The sequence below is a fragment of the Rhodamnia argentea genome, chromosome 11, assembly GCF_020921035.1.
Source record: "Rhodamnia argentea isolate NSW1041297 chromosome 11, ASM2092103v1, whole genome shotgun sequence".
Lineage (NCBI taxonomy): Eukaryota > Viridiplantae > Streptophyta > Magnoliopsida > Myrtales > Myrtaceae > Rhodamnia > Rhodamnia argentea.
The window spans coordinates 14,782,747-14,796,933 of NC_063160.1; the positions used below are offsets into that span (position 1 = coordinate 14,782,747).

Consider the following 14,187-nt stretch of genomic DNA (forward strand, 5'->3'; position numbering starts at 1 on the left):
CAGCAAATGTTCATGGAAATCATCCAAACAAACTTGTATTGCTAGATCCACTATGGAATCGGAATTTATAGCTTTGGATAAAGCCGGTGAAGAAGCGAGTGGCTTGAAACTTTTTGGAAGATATTCCTAATTGGCCTAAACCAAAGGCTGCTGTATACATACATTGTGATAGTCAAGCGGCAATAGGAAGGGCAAGGAATGTCATGTATAACGGTAAGTCTCGACACATACGTCGAAGACATGACACCGTAAGACAACTTCTTTCTAGTGGAATTATCACCATTGACTATGTGAAGTCAAAAGATAATGTTGCGAGATCCATTAACAAAAGGCCTAACTAGAGAGATAGTTGTAAAAACATCGAAAGGAATGGGTTTAAGGCCTATAACTAAGTCCTCATAGCGGATACCCTACCTTGTTGATTGGAGATCCCAAGATCTAGGTTCAAAGGGACAACCAAGTTATGAAGACCGTATAGAGTACTGTAATTTATTACTCATTCCTAAATGAAGACAAGTACTAATATATAAAGGTTAAGCGAAAAGCTTTTAATGATTCTGAATTGAGTATGTGATATACTATATGTTCGAAATCACCTATGTGAGTGTGAAGTGAGGGGCCGCTACGTGAGAATTGAAAAGGCCGAATTCTCTAAAACACTCATGAGACCAAGGCGGTGTTCATGGCCAAAACGAACACAACAAGGTGAGAACTAACTTTGTTCGAGAGAAAGTTATGTGATTTTTATTGTCTAGGCTTACACCAAAGGTCGACGGTTTAAAGACATCAAGTCTAACGATTGACCGAGTAAGTCCGATAGGTTTCACTAGGGAAAGTTCAAAGTTTCGGACTACTTATCCCGATGTAACTATCTCTCAAGGAATAATCGCACATTGCATTTCATGCATATACGAAGAGTCGTGATGTCCGAATATCTCATTCATGTGGGGGATTGTTGGGGAATTTATCCCTCTAGAGTGAATGAGAAGGAAATGTGGGAGTCCCACATAGGATGAGAGGTAGATGGGAGATGGGTTTATTAAGTGGAACCTCACAAATGGGTTTGGGCCCCAAGGGGCACCCCACTTTTGTGGAGGAGGGAGGACCTACGCAAATGGATTTCGGTCCACACGCGCGCGCGCCGCCGCCGCCGTCCGTCCGGCCGGCTCGGTTCGGTTCGGGTCCGGGCTTCTTATATTCCATTTTTTATTTTTTGCCCATCAATCTTTTATTTTTTGCCGAACAGACACATAGCCGAACGTAATTGTCTAGAAATTTCTGGACATTCGTCCGAACGAACAGTTGCAATTGTTCGGAAATTTCTGGACATTCGTCCGTGAACGAACAGTTGCAATTGTTCGGATTCGAAGAATAACGAACGAATACAATTGTTCGTAAGGAGTTGGTCGGTTATGAAAAAAAACTACCGCCCGAATTCAAGCTTCGTGACTCTTCGTGACTTTTCGTTCTTCCAAAATAAATAGTCCTCGAATAGGCCATTTCGGGACACGGTTTTTCTTTCTTTTTTCCCGAGCATACATTTCGGTTTTCCTCCAAATCTTGCATACCTGTTTTCCCCTCATACATTCGGTGCGATAATTCTGCAAAGTTACGTTCGTTGGAGTCCTTTGAAGAAGTACCGCTTCGGAGGAACGCGATCCGTTCTATCCCGGGAGACAATTGTCCAACGTCCTCGGGTACGAAATTTATCTGAATTGAGGGGACAAATTTGTCTTAAGGACACAACGACAATACGTTGGGCTCGGATCAACTTTCTGCATACTCATCTGCATTGGCTTCAGATTAGTTGTTCGTCGTTCAATTGCAATTTATTACATACGAACTTAGCCGACAACACGCCGCCACCCACTGCCACCGTCGCCGCCTCCCGCTGCCACCATTGCCGCCTCCTGCCGACCGCCGCCGACCACCACCGCCGACTACCGCCGCCGACTATCGCCACCACCGTCGCCATCGACCATCGTCGCCGAAGATTTTGTTAATAATGTTTTAAAAGTAGAAATTTTCAACAGTTATCAAACGAATTTTTCTGATTAGAAGTTGATTTCTCGTAGAGAAGTGTTACCATGCCCGCCCTAAGCGAACCAACCATCCCCAAGTTAGAACATTTCAAAAAAGAAAAAAGGAAACGGGGAACTCGCGTGAACTCGGCAAAATGGGAAGGTGAAGGCTCCCGGCCGGATTCAAAAGAGGAAAATTGAGTTTTAAGTAGAGAGAATAAAAGTGTCGTCGTGCTGATGAAAAGCTTAAAGTGGTTCTGTGCTGGGAAGGTACCAGAGAACAGTTAGCCGGTGAAGGTGTGTGTTAACTGTTAATGGCTTCCGTTTTCGGTCGAATCCAAGAAGCGGGACCGTAGCCGTAGCGCGGTTGCTTCCGCTTCCGAACTGGGTTTTCCGCTTCCTCTTTCCCACGATTTTGCAGTTCTGCATTTTTCCCACCCGCGACAAAGTGACCATGTCTTTCTCTGCTTGTCTGTGATGGACATGCAGGTGTTTGACCAAGCGCGAGGTGTTCAATCCAGTCGTTCATCATCGTCGTCGATGCGGGCTTGTCTCCCTTACCGTAGTGTTGTATCTGTGACCACGCAGGTGACGGACCGGCATCTTTGCGGGTGTTGAGCGGGAGCGCATCACGTACTACGTTGCTGTATTCGTGTCTCGCTGATCACTTTAAAAGTAGCTTCGGTTGAGTGAAGTGGCCCGAAGAGTAAGCTCTGCTTAAATTGAGTTCCGAAAACTTAAGGTCCCATTGATTTCAGTGTTGGGAAGCTAATGTTTCAGAATTGTGCTTGACAAATTTGATGCGCCGGCCCCCGGTTTGCTGTTAGATTTTGGAGGAACGAGTTTCATCTAGTCATGCTCCAGTCTGTTCTTCGACATGGTTTCAAGTTATATCACGTTTATTCTTCTCTGCGCTCTTCGGATGATCGAAAACGACATGGCACTCCTAGATACGTTGGATATCAAAGAGAAAGCAAAGCATACGCATCTTTAGATGATTGCCTCTGCTTACTGATGTTTTGCATCATCTCCCGTGAATGTCTCTTCAGTTTACGAGCATGGTTGTGATGTAAAAATGCACGCTACGGTGTGATTTTTTAGCCAGGAACTCTGTCCGTGTCATTACTCTTGACTCTCGATCCTGTCTCTAAGCTGTTCTGTTATTTTTCCTGAAGAAACTTCAGCAATGGGATTTTGGGACATCTTTGTCGTGGCGCTGATGCCTGTTTTGAAGGTGCTCATCATCACGGGAATCGGCCTAGTGCTCGCATTAGACTGCGTAAATCTCTTGGGACCAAATGCTCGGCACTACCTCAATGAAGTAAGTAGTGTCTTCAGACATCTATAAGCCCCCGATTTTTTCGAGCGACCGGAAAATCTCAGGATCTTTCCAATGCTCTTTATTTTTCCTCTCCCTGAATTGGATATTATCCCGGGAGACTGTTGCGTTGGATGTTTTTGGTTTGCTTGCTTTCAGGTTAGGACTAACAACAGCCAATCTTTATTTGGTAGCTCGTGTTCTATGTGTTCAGTCCTGCGCTTGTGTGCAGCTACTTGGCGGAGACAATTACCCTGGAAAGCTTGGAGGAACTGTAAGTTCGGTTCAGATCATTCTTTCCATGGCAGTGTCATTTTCGCGCGTTCTTCTCACTTTCCCGATATTTTCGTTCTGCTTCATAGGTGGTTCATGCCGGTGAACATCCTGCTCACATTCGTCATCGGATCGTTTCTCGCTTGGATAGTTAACATCATCGCCAGGACTCCTCAACACTTGCGGGGTCTCGTCATGGGGTGCTGCGCTGCAGGTACACACCTTTTCTAAGATACTTCCCCATAGTCAGTTTGGACTATTTAGTGATGCCTGCCGAAGCCAAAGTTATCAGCAACCAAACCTTTCTGGAAAGAAAGTTGGACTATGTTTGTCTCGGGTCGTCGTCCCTGACATGATCGAGCGGATGAGAAAAATTGAGCCCCATAAAGACGATGTATTCCCGAGAAGAGCATCCGCTGAATCTCTCTTGATCCCTCCATCTCTGCTGCTAGCTGATGAATGATCCGATTGTCACCATGCAGGAAATTTAGGAAACCTGCTTCTGATCATCATCCCAGCCATCTGCGACGAGTCGGATAGTCCCTTTGGAGATTCGAGCACGTGCACTACCAACGGAGACACTTACACTTCACTTTCCATGTCGGTATGTTCTGACCGATGTGGGTGCTAGTCAGTATGCTCTGCCATGATCTGTGTGAAAATTCGCCGAATTGTCTCGAAAGTGTCTTCCTTAAAAGTCTGACCTAGTGTCCATGGAGCTGCGAAAAATGCTAACGGTGCACCGCCCATGCACTTCAAATTTCTAAGCAAGTACTTCCACTCAAGTCTCCGCCTTTCGACATTAATCATCTCAGTCTGCAACTTCTTTGCTGGTGCAGATAGGAGTGATCTATATATGGTCTTATGTCTATGTCATCATACGCATATCTGCAAATAAAGGCACGGGCACGAGTGATGAGAACGGGAGCAGCATAAAGTCTTCTGGTCAGACATCGGAAACCCGCGCCGAGAGTACTACTGAACCGCTTCTTCATTCCATTACCCTCGAAGAAGGTTCAGACCCAGTCGATTCTTCTATCACGGAGCCCGAGGGAAAGGTAAAGAGCCTCCGAATGTCCTTATAAGGCAGCTCTGTCTCTGAGAACTCTGCTTGCTTAGTTCTTTGACTCAAGCATGAAGATAGTCATTGTATTGGATGAAGTGCATTCGTCTGGTTCAAGGGGGATAGCGATTTACAGGTCCTATCTGCCGTTTTGCAGGAAACTTTTCTCCAGAGAATTAGGAAGAAGGCCAAGATGCGCACCTGCGGAATCGATCTGAGGATGTTGCTCACTCCGATAACGATTGCAGCGGTAAATGCCCGCATCCCGGGTTCTCTCTTACTGCCCATTTGAATCTTTACTTGAACTGTCGTAACAGTGCTCGAAAACGAAGAATACTAGAGGATGTACTTACTCTGGATTTGGGAAATATTTCCTTTGGACACGATTGAAGCGACAGAATTGGATCGGCCTAAGTGTGGGGGAGCATCTAATAATGCGCTTTTTCCTCTGTAGATCATTGGGTTCGTCATCGGGATAGTCTCGCCAATCCGCGATGTGCTCATCGGCGATGATGCTCCTCTCCGCTTCATCGAGAGCTCCATATATTTAGTGGGGTATAGTACGGCTTTCTTCTGATTGTCTAAAGCTCTGTCTACTTCTATTCCTGGCGACAATGCGTGGCTACTTGATCAGCTCAGATTTCAAATTGCTGTATCTTCAATTTGAAACTCGAGCTATGTCGCCCTGCTTGCTGCAGTAAAGCATCTCTTCAATTTGGATTGAACCATATGTGACCCGACTCGACTCACCCGTTTGACGGGCATACTTGTCTTCGACCAAAATGTAGCTGTCAGACACTTATACATCGATCTTGACACTCACCGTCTGTTTCCTTCTCCGATCCGCAGGGAAGCTTTGATCCCATCGCAGACTCTGATAGTTGGAGCGAACCTCCTCAGAGGTAACCAATTCCGTGCATCTACACATGCATGAAGGCCTTCTGTCAAAACTCTCCTCCTCCTAAACAGTTCGTAGTTTTTCTGCACCATTACCGTTGGACTGATTGCCATTTCTTTTTCCCCCCTTTCCTTGTTCAGGACTGCGGAGATCGGAAGTCAGCGTCGTCATGATTCTAGGGATCGTGCTCGTGAAGTACATCGCCATGCCGATCATCGGCGTCGGGGTCGTCAAAGCTGCGTCCCATTTCGGGCTGGTGGGGTCCGACCCGCTGTTCCAGTTCGTTCTCATGCTTCAGTTCGCTCTGCCGCCCGCTATGAGCGTCGGTACGGGGACTTCCGAGGAAGCTTTTTACGGCTTTTGCAGATCCAGTTCTTCATGTCTGGATTCATACGTGATTCTCTTCTTGTATGTTGCAGGTACGATCACACAGTTGTTCGGGGCTGGCGAGGCTGAATGCTCGGTCGTGATGCTGTGGACTTATGCCATGGCAGCTTTCTCGTTGACTCTTTGGTCAACCTTCTTCATATGGCTCGTGGCCTGATTTTTCATTTTTATTTTCGCACGCAATTTATTTTGACACCAGAGTGGCTTTCCGAATTTTGGGTTTGACTTAAATTACCTCTCTTTTTTTTTTTTTTTGGGTTTTTTCAATTCTTTTTTTTTTCCCTAAAAAATCACATGTTATGGGGGGCACTAGGAATTGGGGACCACATACAATACAAGCGAGGGAAGCTCATCGATTCACGGGCATTCTTATCAGTGCAAAAGATGAGTCGATGGTGATATTTTGTATGGTTCAATTCATGGGAATCATGTGAATCTTTCTTTAAATTCCGATATCTTGCCTACGGTCTATAATTTCTTCCCTTGAAATCTCCGAATTATAGAGTCGATTTTGCCTCTGTCGAATTTCGCTCTCTCGAGCCGGCTCTTGAGCCAAACGAGAATGGCCAATCTAAACATGTGCGTGATGCGTGATCGAAATAAACAATTAACTTTTTCTTATAAGTGATAATACACAGAGAGAAGGACAAAATGTTGAAATAAGTTAAATGGAGAGAAGATATCAACGCGGTTGGAGCTTTGTTATTTGATTGTATAAGACAGTTGAAGTCGAACACCTCGCCTTAGGAGGTAGATGTTCAAACTTAGACCTACTTAAGTTTCTTACTAAAACGGACATTGGATAGCGGCCAATGCATAAACTTGGCCTACGGATTGATTGGTACATTTTCGCACTACCCGTAGCTCAAGAGAGGTAATATTTCGCAGGTGATGATATATAATCACAAGAAATGGCACGAGACGCCACACAACTAGGTTAGACGATAAGAAGCAACTACTTATGACTACCTATCTTGAGATTTATCGATCGTTGATGCTGAGTCTTTGTACTATTTATAATATTATCATAGCATGCTGATTAATCAAGAGATATGAAATCCTATTTGTGCATTGAATTGAAGTTTTTTTAAGTGACTGGAATACCGATATGTTTTCCATCAATTCGATTTCATAGAATCTTTATTTATCTACTAGTACTCACTAGATTATGTAGTGAGCCAGGTGCATATCAGTACCATTCGTAGTTGCACATGGAGACTACTAATAATGCTCCAAGATAGTTCAATGTGCTCATCATCGCCCGACCTTGAGATGTGAATCATCTAAGGCGTATTAATATGGTGTACTCACGGAGGAACCTTTTTACTTATTGCTTTAATTCCAATAGATTTTTTCATGCTTTTCTTGGAGGTTTGGAGAAAGCTGCAACAATGAATCCACGGATTTAAACCCGAGTATCCGAGAAAAATCAGAATATTTGATGGAAGAATAGAAGATCCTAGAGTGACATTTTAAAGAAGTAATCACTATATAAAAAGTAACATGGAATAATAAATTTTCTTTTCTGCTAAAAAATACTTTAATTTCTAATTTCGGTTCTTTTCAGAAAATAACTTGATTAAACCCAACCAAGCCCGGCCCAGGAACGGCACTGCGACCCGACCCGCCTGCCGTAACTAACTCCCTCCTTGCCTTTTGGCTCTGCAACATTTTCAGTTACGCGGTGGTGCCAACGTGCCACTCAGCCACCCCGTCCATGCGTCTCTTGTTCCGCTCATCTTCTTCGTCCCCGCCGATTTCTTCTTCTTCTTTCTTCTTCTTCTTTTTCTGCTTGTCCTCTTCTCCATATGTGAACTCTCGAGGGCCCTCCTCGCAAGCGTTTTTGTGGTACTCCTCCTGTCTGTAACTCGACCGTGGCCGTCTCAGTTTAGCGCTTCCGCTCTGTTTGGACTCCGTCGGAGCTCGATTTCGGACGGCGTGCATTGCTACGGTAATCATCATCTCTTCCGTTCCACCTTCGAGCGGCGTGTCATTCGCTGTCATTTGCTGCCTTTCCTTTCTTTTATTTTTTTTTCCCCTTTGCTACGTTTTCTATCCCACCGCACTTTGGCTTTCGCCCGAATCCTCGAGATGGTACTCGTTCGCACGGGCACGAGTGGCGCATGCAGGCGAAAACTGGATGTCAGCGCACATGAATATATTAATGGGTTGTCTTCTCTTCAGTCTCGCCGAGACGTGGAAAAATGTGCGTGTGTTAGTCTGGAATCGTCCGTCGCTCATGGTTAATGGTATGTAGGAAGTAGCGACTTCTTCGCTTTAGGAGTTACTGTCCTGTGTTTGTTGGCTGGTAGCTCGTCGCTTGGTAACTTGCAGTTCTAAACTTCAGACCATCTGCATATTTCTGCGTATTACCTGGACTTACAATCTCTCTGTTGCATCTGCTTGAAAGTGTGGATGAGGTTCAAATTGGTGCCCCGAGTAAATTTGCATCAAGTCGTTCGATCTAATATTGCCAGATTATGATTCCATTCCTAGTTTGGGCTCTTAGGTGGTCCAGCAGCTACTCTCCCAACATTTATTTGACTGCTAGAGTGGAATCTTAGTACCATTCTACCAGTTTTCTCATGCAGTCGGGTCAAAGTTCTGTGCTTTGCTCTGGGATCCATGCCCACTTGTACACTCGACTGAGGATGAGTTTCTGATCGAACTTCTACTGATTTACCCGTGGAAGAATAAAACTGCCCAAGACTCGATACTGTGTTTTCTTTCCCAAGGAAGTACAGGAGGAGATTGAGACCTAGGAAATTCCTCCATGGCGCTGCTGGATCTCTTCGTCGTTGCGCTAATGCCGGTTTTGAAGGTCCTTCTGATTACTGCTCTCGGTTCTCTCCTTGCAATCGCGCAAGTAGATATACTGGGGGAAGAAGCACGAAAGCATTTGAATAATGTAAGTTCCAGATTTTCCTTTTTTCCAACCTAATTGGGTACTGTTGATTGCATGCCCAGAGTAACTACTTGATCGACTACAGCACTTTTTATGATCGTTACAATTTAGAAAAGGATGGTAACTAAACAGTATAGTTCTGGAAATCAAGTTAGCGACAAGACACCTGTTATTAATGCTCCTTTATGAGTATACATTAACATGCGTGATGTGTGGAAATCAAGGCTACTGTCAATTTTTGGATAGAGAGATGTTCTCGTAATAACACAAGTTGTCTAGTACAAAAGGTAGAGTAAGCTTTTTGGCATGATTTAACAATTGAAGTGTCGTTCCGAATCTTATGTACAGAATACTGAACAATTGTTGGCGCCATTCCTTTGGACTAAGCAACAAAATTCCTAATCAAGATTGATTCGAATGCTGTTTTCATCTTACAGATCGTGTTTTTTGTCTTCAATCCCGCGCTTGTGTTCAGCTACCTGGCCAAATCTATAACATACGAAAGCATGGCTTCATTGTAAGTTGCACACTACCAGTGCTCATCTTTCCAAATACATGTTCTTCTATGATGGTTTTTCAGGAGTAACTGTCTGCAAATCCATGTAGGTGGTTCATGCCATGCAACGTTCTTCTTACCTTCATTCTTGGCTCAGCACTTGGATGGATGCTCATAAGATTTAGTAGGGCTCCTGACCATCTGCAAGGCCTTGTCTTGGGATGCTGTGCAGCAGGTAAGCTTTCGTCAGATTTATGACTCTTACACCAGAATGAACTTTTCTTTGGGCCAGTACGACGAAGAAGATTCGAAAACCATTATCATAACAATCGGTGTACAACTTGTGAAAAAGCACCGACAGTGGAATTGGAAAGTGTTCACCAACTAAAAGACGACATCCTCTTGCTTCAGCGGTATCCGTTGCTTTGTTTGTTTGGAGAAGAGCGATTTTCAAACGAAAGTGAAATGTCTTTTTCTGAAAAATTCAGACAGAAACCAAACAAAACTGAAGCAAAGTGAACGAAACTATATAATTTGGTGTATTATGGTTTGAAGTGTTTAGAACAAATTTAGAATATTTTGTTTTTAAATTCGAAAACAAGATTATATGTGAATTGTAAAATCCAGTTTCAAAATGCTTAATATGTAAGTAGAAAAGTTTAGTAAAATGCAGCTTCGAAATGCTTGATATGTAAGTAGAAAAGTCCACATTTTTGCAAATGGTAATTAATGTTTTAACGGCGATAGGTTTTCCTCGTAGAAATAATAAGATCCATATGTCTTTATCTGATACTTTTAGTGAGAGAGGACAAAGAAAATAAAAGTGGCTGCCCTCTTTTTGAGCTTTGTTATTGCTGTAATGCTTGGATGTATTTGTTAAGGTGTGGCATAAAACCATGATATCGATACAATTTACATACTGCATTATAAATGTTTCGTTCTCTAGTAATTAATTCCAGTGGACTCTCATTCAACTTATAGTATGCTTTGAACAGGCAATCTGGGGAACATGCCGCTGATTATCATTCCAGCAGTTTGCCGAGAAAAAGGCAGTCCATTTGGTGATCCTGAAAGCTGTAATACACATGGAATGGCCTATGCTTCTCTATCTATGGCCGTATGACTGATTAATCTTGCTCTATTTAATATTGCTAGCCATAACAATAATAAGAGGGTTATAGTTCCTTATTTTCACTGTGTTATATGAACTAGCATAAGGCACAGCAAATTATTTTTCATCAGACGCACTACCTTATATTTTGATTTCAGATTGGAGCCATATACATGTCGTCATATGTATACAACATAATGCGCCTATTTTCAAGTAGGAACTGTCAGGGATCTGAACCTGATGTTTCCATGCCCTGCATTCACTCTGCTGGAGAAAACAGAAACCTATCGAAAATTCAAAGGTCGGAACTTCTTCCTCTACAACAGTTCTCGTCTGTGGAAGATCACGTTGACGTTGATGTGTCAACATTTGAGCGAACGAGAAAGGTTCATCCACCTTCCCAATTGCTGCCTGTCTTTCTGCAATTGTTAAGTTGCCTCTGTCTGAAAAAGACTAGAAATCCTCATTTGGTACTCTATCTAAGCACACGAGATAGTTGAGCCTCTTTGGTTATTAGGCCATAGTTAACTGCTGGTGGCTAAGTTCCGGTATTCTAATAATGAGAAAACAATTACAATGGAAATTGTTATGGCATAATCCTCCAGCATGTCCTCCAGGCTGCAGGCAGTTTAACTGGGTTTCACAAGACAATGTAAAGTGAAAAGCATTAACTGTTTGCACATGCAAGCACTTCTTTTCAGAGAATGAGTAATACCGCCTAGAAATGACTTGACTGTGTTTTGAAGAAGTTGATAGCTGTTCGACTGCCTCTTTCTATTTCTTCCAGTATTGCATGGCAGTAGCTAGCAGCAAAGCTCTGACTCTTTTAGGGTTCATAATCAGGTCCACGTTCCAGCCAAGGTAAAGACATTTCTGAGAATGGTACAGACAAACATCAACCCAAGAACGCTATTTGCACCTTCAACTATTGGAGCGGTATGCTATTTGTCTGTAGTGTTGAAGTTTCCATATTCGTAGATAGTAGATGATGAGAGGCATAAAATTGCATAAATCTAGACCATATGCAAGTTAGGGTCAACTAATTAAATTCCAGACAACCTTGTGCAGATTATGCTAAAAGTTTCTCGCTGTTACTGCACAATGAATATCCCTTGAATGGCATTACCTCCTAACAGTCAATAATCAATTTGATTTCCTAGAGAAGTAACCGATAATTTTGGAGTCGGTGAAACATCATGCGTTCTATAACCTTCTTAGGATTATGCAGCGATTGAAACTCTACTTTCTCATGCAGCTCATAATAGAGGCTTTTAGTGTGAGAGAAGCAAGGTGGCAAGAGGGAGAAAAAAATAAATCGCATTACATGCCTAAGGTGTTGATTAACAATAGGTTGTTATTTCGGATGCAATTTATTTTTCACATTAGAGACTGAACCGTGTCATGCATTCTTGATTAACAGAGCTATTGTTGGATACTGTTGTTATCCTTCTCCTTTCTCCGAGAGAGTTTTTACTGTGTATTTCAGATTTAACACGAGACTTCTGTGCAGATTGGAGGTTTCATAATTGGCACTACGCCTCCACTCCGAAAAGCAATTATAGGTGATAGTGCTCCTCTTCATGTGGTTCAGGATTCGGCATCTCTTTTGGGGTATGTATTATGTATCCTTTCCTGATGGGTGTTTCCAACGCTTTTGGTGGTGTATGCTCAGTCTGATGTCTTCTATTTGAATGTTAGGAATTGCTTTATAGGAAACCATGAATTTAGCAACGAAAAAAATTAACGATCTGGGAATTTTTGCGAGTGCTTTAAGTGATGAAGTGCTTACACAGTACTGCTTAGTGGTTCCTAGCATCTGTTTTGCGCGTGTGCTGACTCTTCGGTAGTTCAATCCACTTGTCTGGAATCCCAATTTCATTTTTGTATTATTTACTTGCTTTACTGTGGTAAATTGAAGAACTGTTATTTCTGGGCCAAGAATCTCACATCACCTTTAATTGCTCATCCCCTCTGTATTGGGAAAAACCAAGGGATTTGCGTTCCTTGAGCAGTCAAAATCTAGCAAACGCAGTTATCACCATGGGTGGTTTTCTCATATGTAGTCCTTGTATGCCTTCAGGGATGCAGCCATTCCAACTGTCACATTGTTACTGGGAGCTAATCTTCTCAGAGGTAAACGCTTCTATGATCTGATCTGTGATCACTTCTCTGCTCTCTGGTTCTCTTCTCGTTTCTTGTATTTGGAAGTCATAGTAATATATCTGGTATCTAGGTCTCAAAGGATCAAGTATACATCTGCCAGTCGTCATTGGGATCTTAGCAGTTCGGTACATTGCCTTGCCATTGCTGGGCATGGTGATTGTTCGAGGGGCAGTTTATTTGGGTTTGGTGCAATCAGATCCCTTGTATCAGTTTGTTCTTCTGCTTCAGTTTGCGCTGCCTCCAGCCATGAATATAGGTAAGGACGACAATTCACTGTTTAACGTTCACTTTATCATCCTTTTGTTGAACAAGAAAACATGCCTTTGTCCTTTTCAAACAATGAGATGGGCGGAAAACAATTCTCCATCCGGCTTTGTGGACGTTTTTCCTTCCTCAATAGTGATCATTTTCGGTTATGCTCCTTCAATTTCAGCCTTGTTTTTTTGTTCAATAGATTTAGTTAAAACCATCTCGTCTGAACAGACTCGATATTCTCGATCGGCAGGAACAATGACCCAATTATTCAGAGCTGGTGAGGCCGAATGCTCTGTCATTCTGCTGTGGACTTATGTTTTGGCAGCAGTTTCATTGACACTATGGTCGGCATTCTTCATGTCGCTTGTGTCGTAAGAACATTCTTTTATTTGGCCTATATTTTGTCATGTACAATGATGCTTTCCAAGTAAGAGAACAATGGTAAGAAGAAAGGTGACCTTACACATGATCAAGATCAAACCAAGAATTCCCTCGTTCTGCAGTAACCGAGGACCCTCAATTCTCAGCCGGACACAGCGTAAGTATTGTCATCCGAGGTCGGATTCTCTCTCGGTTTTTGCATGGTTTTGCTAGAATGAAGTCGATGAATTTCCAAGAACTGGTTTCCCATCTTGAGATTGACAATTCAAGAGACATAGAAGTCATTTCGGGCTTTTTTTTTCCCTTCTTGGCAAGCGAGGGTAACTGATACATTATACTTGATTTGAATTACCAAATCAGCCCTCCCTCATCAGTAGCATTGGGAAGGCGCCCTTTTTGGCTCGACTGTGTATCACCCGACTGTGAACTTCCTTCGGCGGAACGTCGGGCCATGCATCATGTTTAGCTGCGGATCGTGCATTCATGCTGGACTTAAGACATTATGTAAGAGAGGCAACTATGAAAGATATCCATAGAACAGCTCTCTATTTCCAGTTTCATGGAGGAGACTACTGTTGGCAAATACCTTATGTAAGACATTGGCTATTTCCGCCTCGGAATTGAAAGATTTGGAACCAAACAAACACCAAAAATTTACCCCGTTATTTAGATTTTGGGTAACTTTTTGGTTACTAACAGTCAATTATCAAATTTGTAAAATATCAATTTTTTAAAATCATTTTCCAACGATATAAATTTATCAATCTTTAATGTGAACGCGTTACTAATTTGTTTAGCTTAAATTACCAACTGTGATTAGATTACGGATTTTCATTTGAACCACGTTCATTTAGTTTTGATCCAATTTATCAACCTCCGTCATCATTTACCAACTTCTGTTTTTCTTATGAACACC

The 14,187-nt window shown here is 42.7% G+C and overlaps 2 protein-coding genes across 4 annotated transcripts; both read left to right on the top strand.

Moving 5' to 3' along the window:
- Positions 1-2,482: 2,482 nt before the first annotated feature.
- On the top strand, positions 2,483-6,197 carry LOC115736492 (protein PIN-LIKES 3-like). Its single transcript, XM_030668220.2, has 11 exons — positions 2,483-2,682; positions 3,195-3,342; positions 3,534-3,613; positions 3,702-3,826; positions 4,095-4,216; positions 4,452-4,670; positions 4,833-4,925; positions 5,130-5,230; positions 5,525-5,577; positions 5,714-5,899; positions 5,993-6,197. Exons 2-11 carry the CDS (start codon positions 3,208-3,210, stop codon positions 6,115-6,117), a joined length of 1,239 nt encoding a protein of 412 aa, XP_030524080.1. The 5' UTR covers positions 2,483-2,682; positions 3,195-3,207; the 3' UTR covers positions 6,118-6,197.
- Positions 6,198-7,620: 1,423 nt separating this feature from the next.
- LOC115736394 (protein PIN-LIKES 3-like) lies at positions 7,621-13,529 on the top strand. 3 transcript variants are annotated; one of them, XM_048272622.1, is made up of 11 exons: positions 7,622-7,912; positions 8,648-8,868; positions 9,303-9,382; positions 9,472-9,596; positions 10,357-10,478; positions 10,631-10,858; positions 11,316-11,408; positions 11,983-12,083; positions 12,553-12,605; positions 12,706-12,891; positions 13,141-13,529. In XM_048272622.1, the coding sequence occupies exons 2-11, from the start codon at positions 8,734-8,736 to the stop codon at positions 13,263-13,265; spliced, it is 1,248 nt and encodes a 415-aa protein (XP_048128579.1). In that variant the 5' UTR covers positions 7,622-7,912; positions 8,648-8,733; the 3' UTR covers positions 13,266-13,529. The 3 variants fall into 3 exon arrangements, with proteins under 3 accessions (XP_030523947.1, XP_048128579.1, XP_048128581.1); XM_048272624.1 differs by having other exon boundaries at positions 7,622-7,911; positions 8,539-8,868; XM_030668087.2 differs by lacking the exon at positions 11,316-11,408 and having other exon boundaries at positions 7,621-7,911; positions 8,552-8,868.
- The last annotated feature ends 658 nt before the right edge of the window (positions 13,530-14,187 follow it).

Excerpts from the sequence above, each read along its gene's own strand:
- LOC115736492 (XM_030668220.2), top strand. The coding sequence starts at position 3,208 with ATGGGATTTTGGGACATCTTTGTCGTGGCGCTGATGCCTGTTTTGAAG. Across the intron at positions 3,343-3,533 it reads CTCGGCACTACCTCAATGAA|CTCGTGTTCTATGTGTTCAG; the intron begins GTAAGTAGTGTC and ends TTTATTTGGTAG. Across the intron at positions 5,578-5,713 it reads TGGAGCGAACCTCCTCAGAG|GACTGCGGAGATCGGAAGTC; the intron begins GTAACCAATTCC and ends TTCCTTGTTCAG.
- LOC115736394 (XM_048272622.1), top strand. The coding sequence starts at position 8,734 with ATGGCGCTGCTGGATCTCTTCGTCGTTGCGCTAATGCCGGTTTTGAAG. Across the intron at positions 9,383-9,471 it reads TACGAAAGCATGGCTTCATT|GTGGTTCATGCCATGCAACG; the intron begins GTAAGTTGCACA and ends AAATCCATGTAG. Across the intron at positions 12,084-12,552 it reads GATTCGGCATCTCTTTTGGG|GGATGCAGCCATTCCAACTG; the intron begins GTATGTATTATG and ends GTATGCCTTCAG.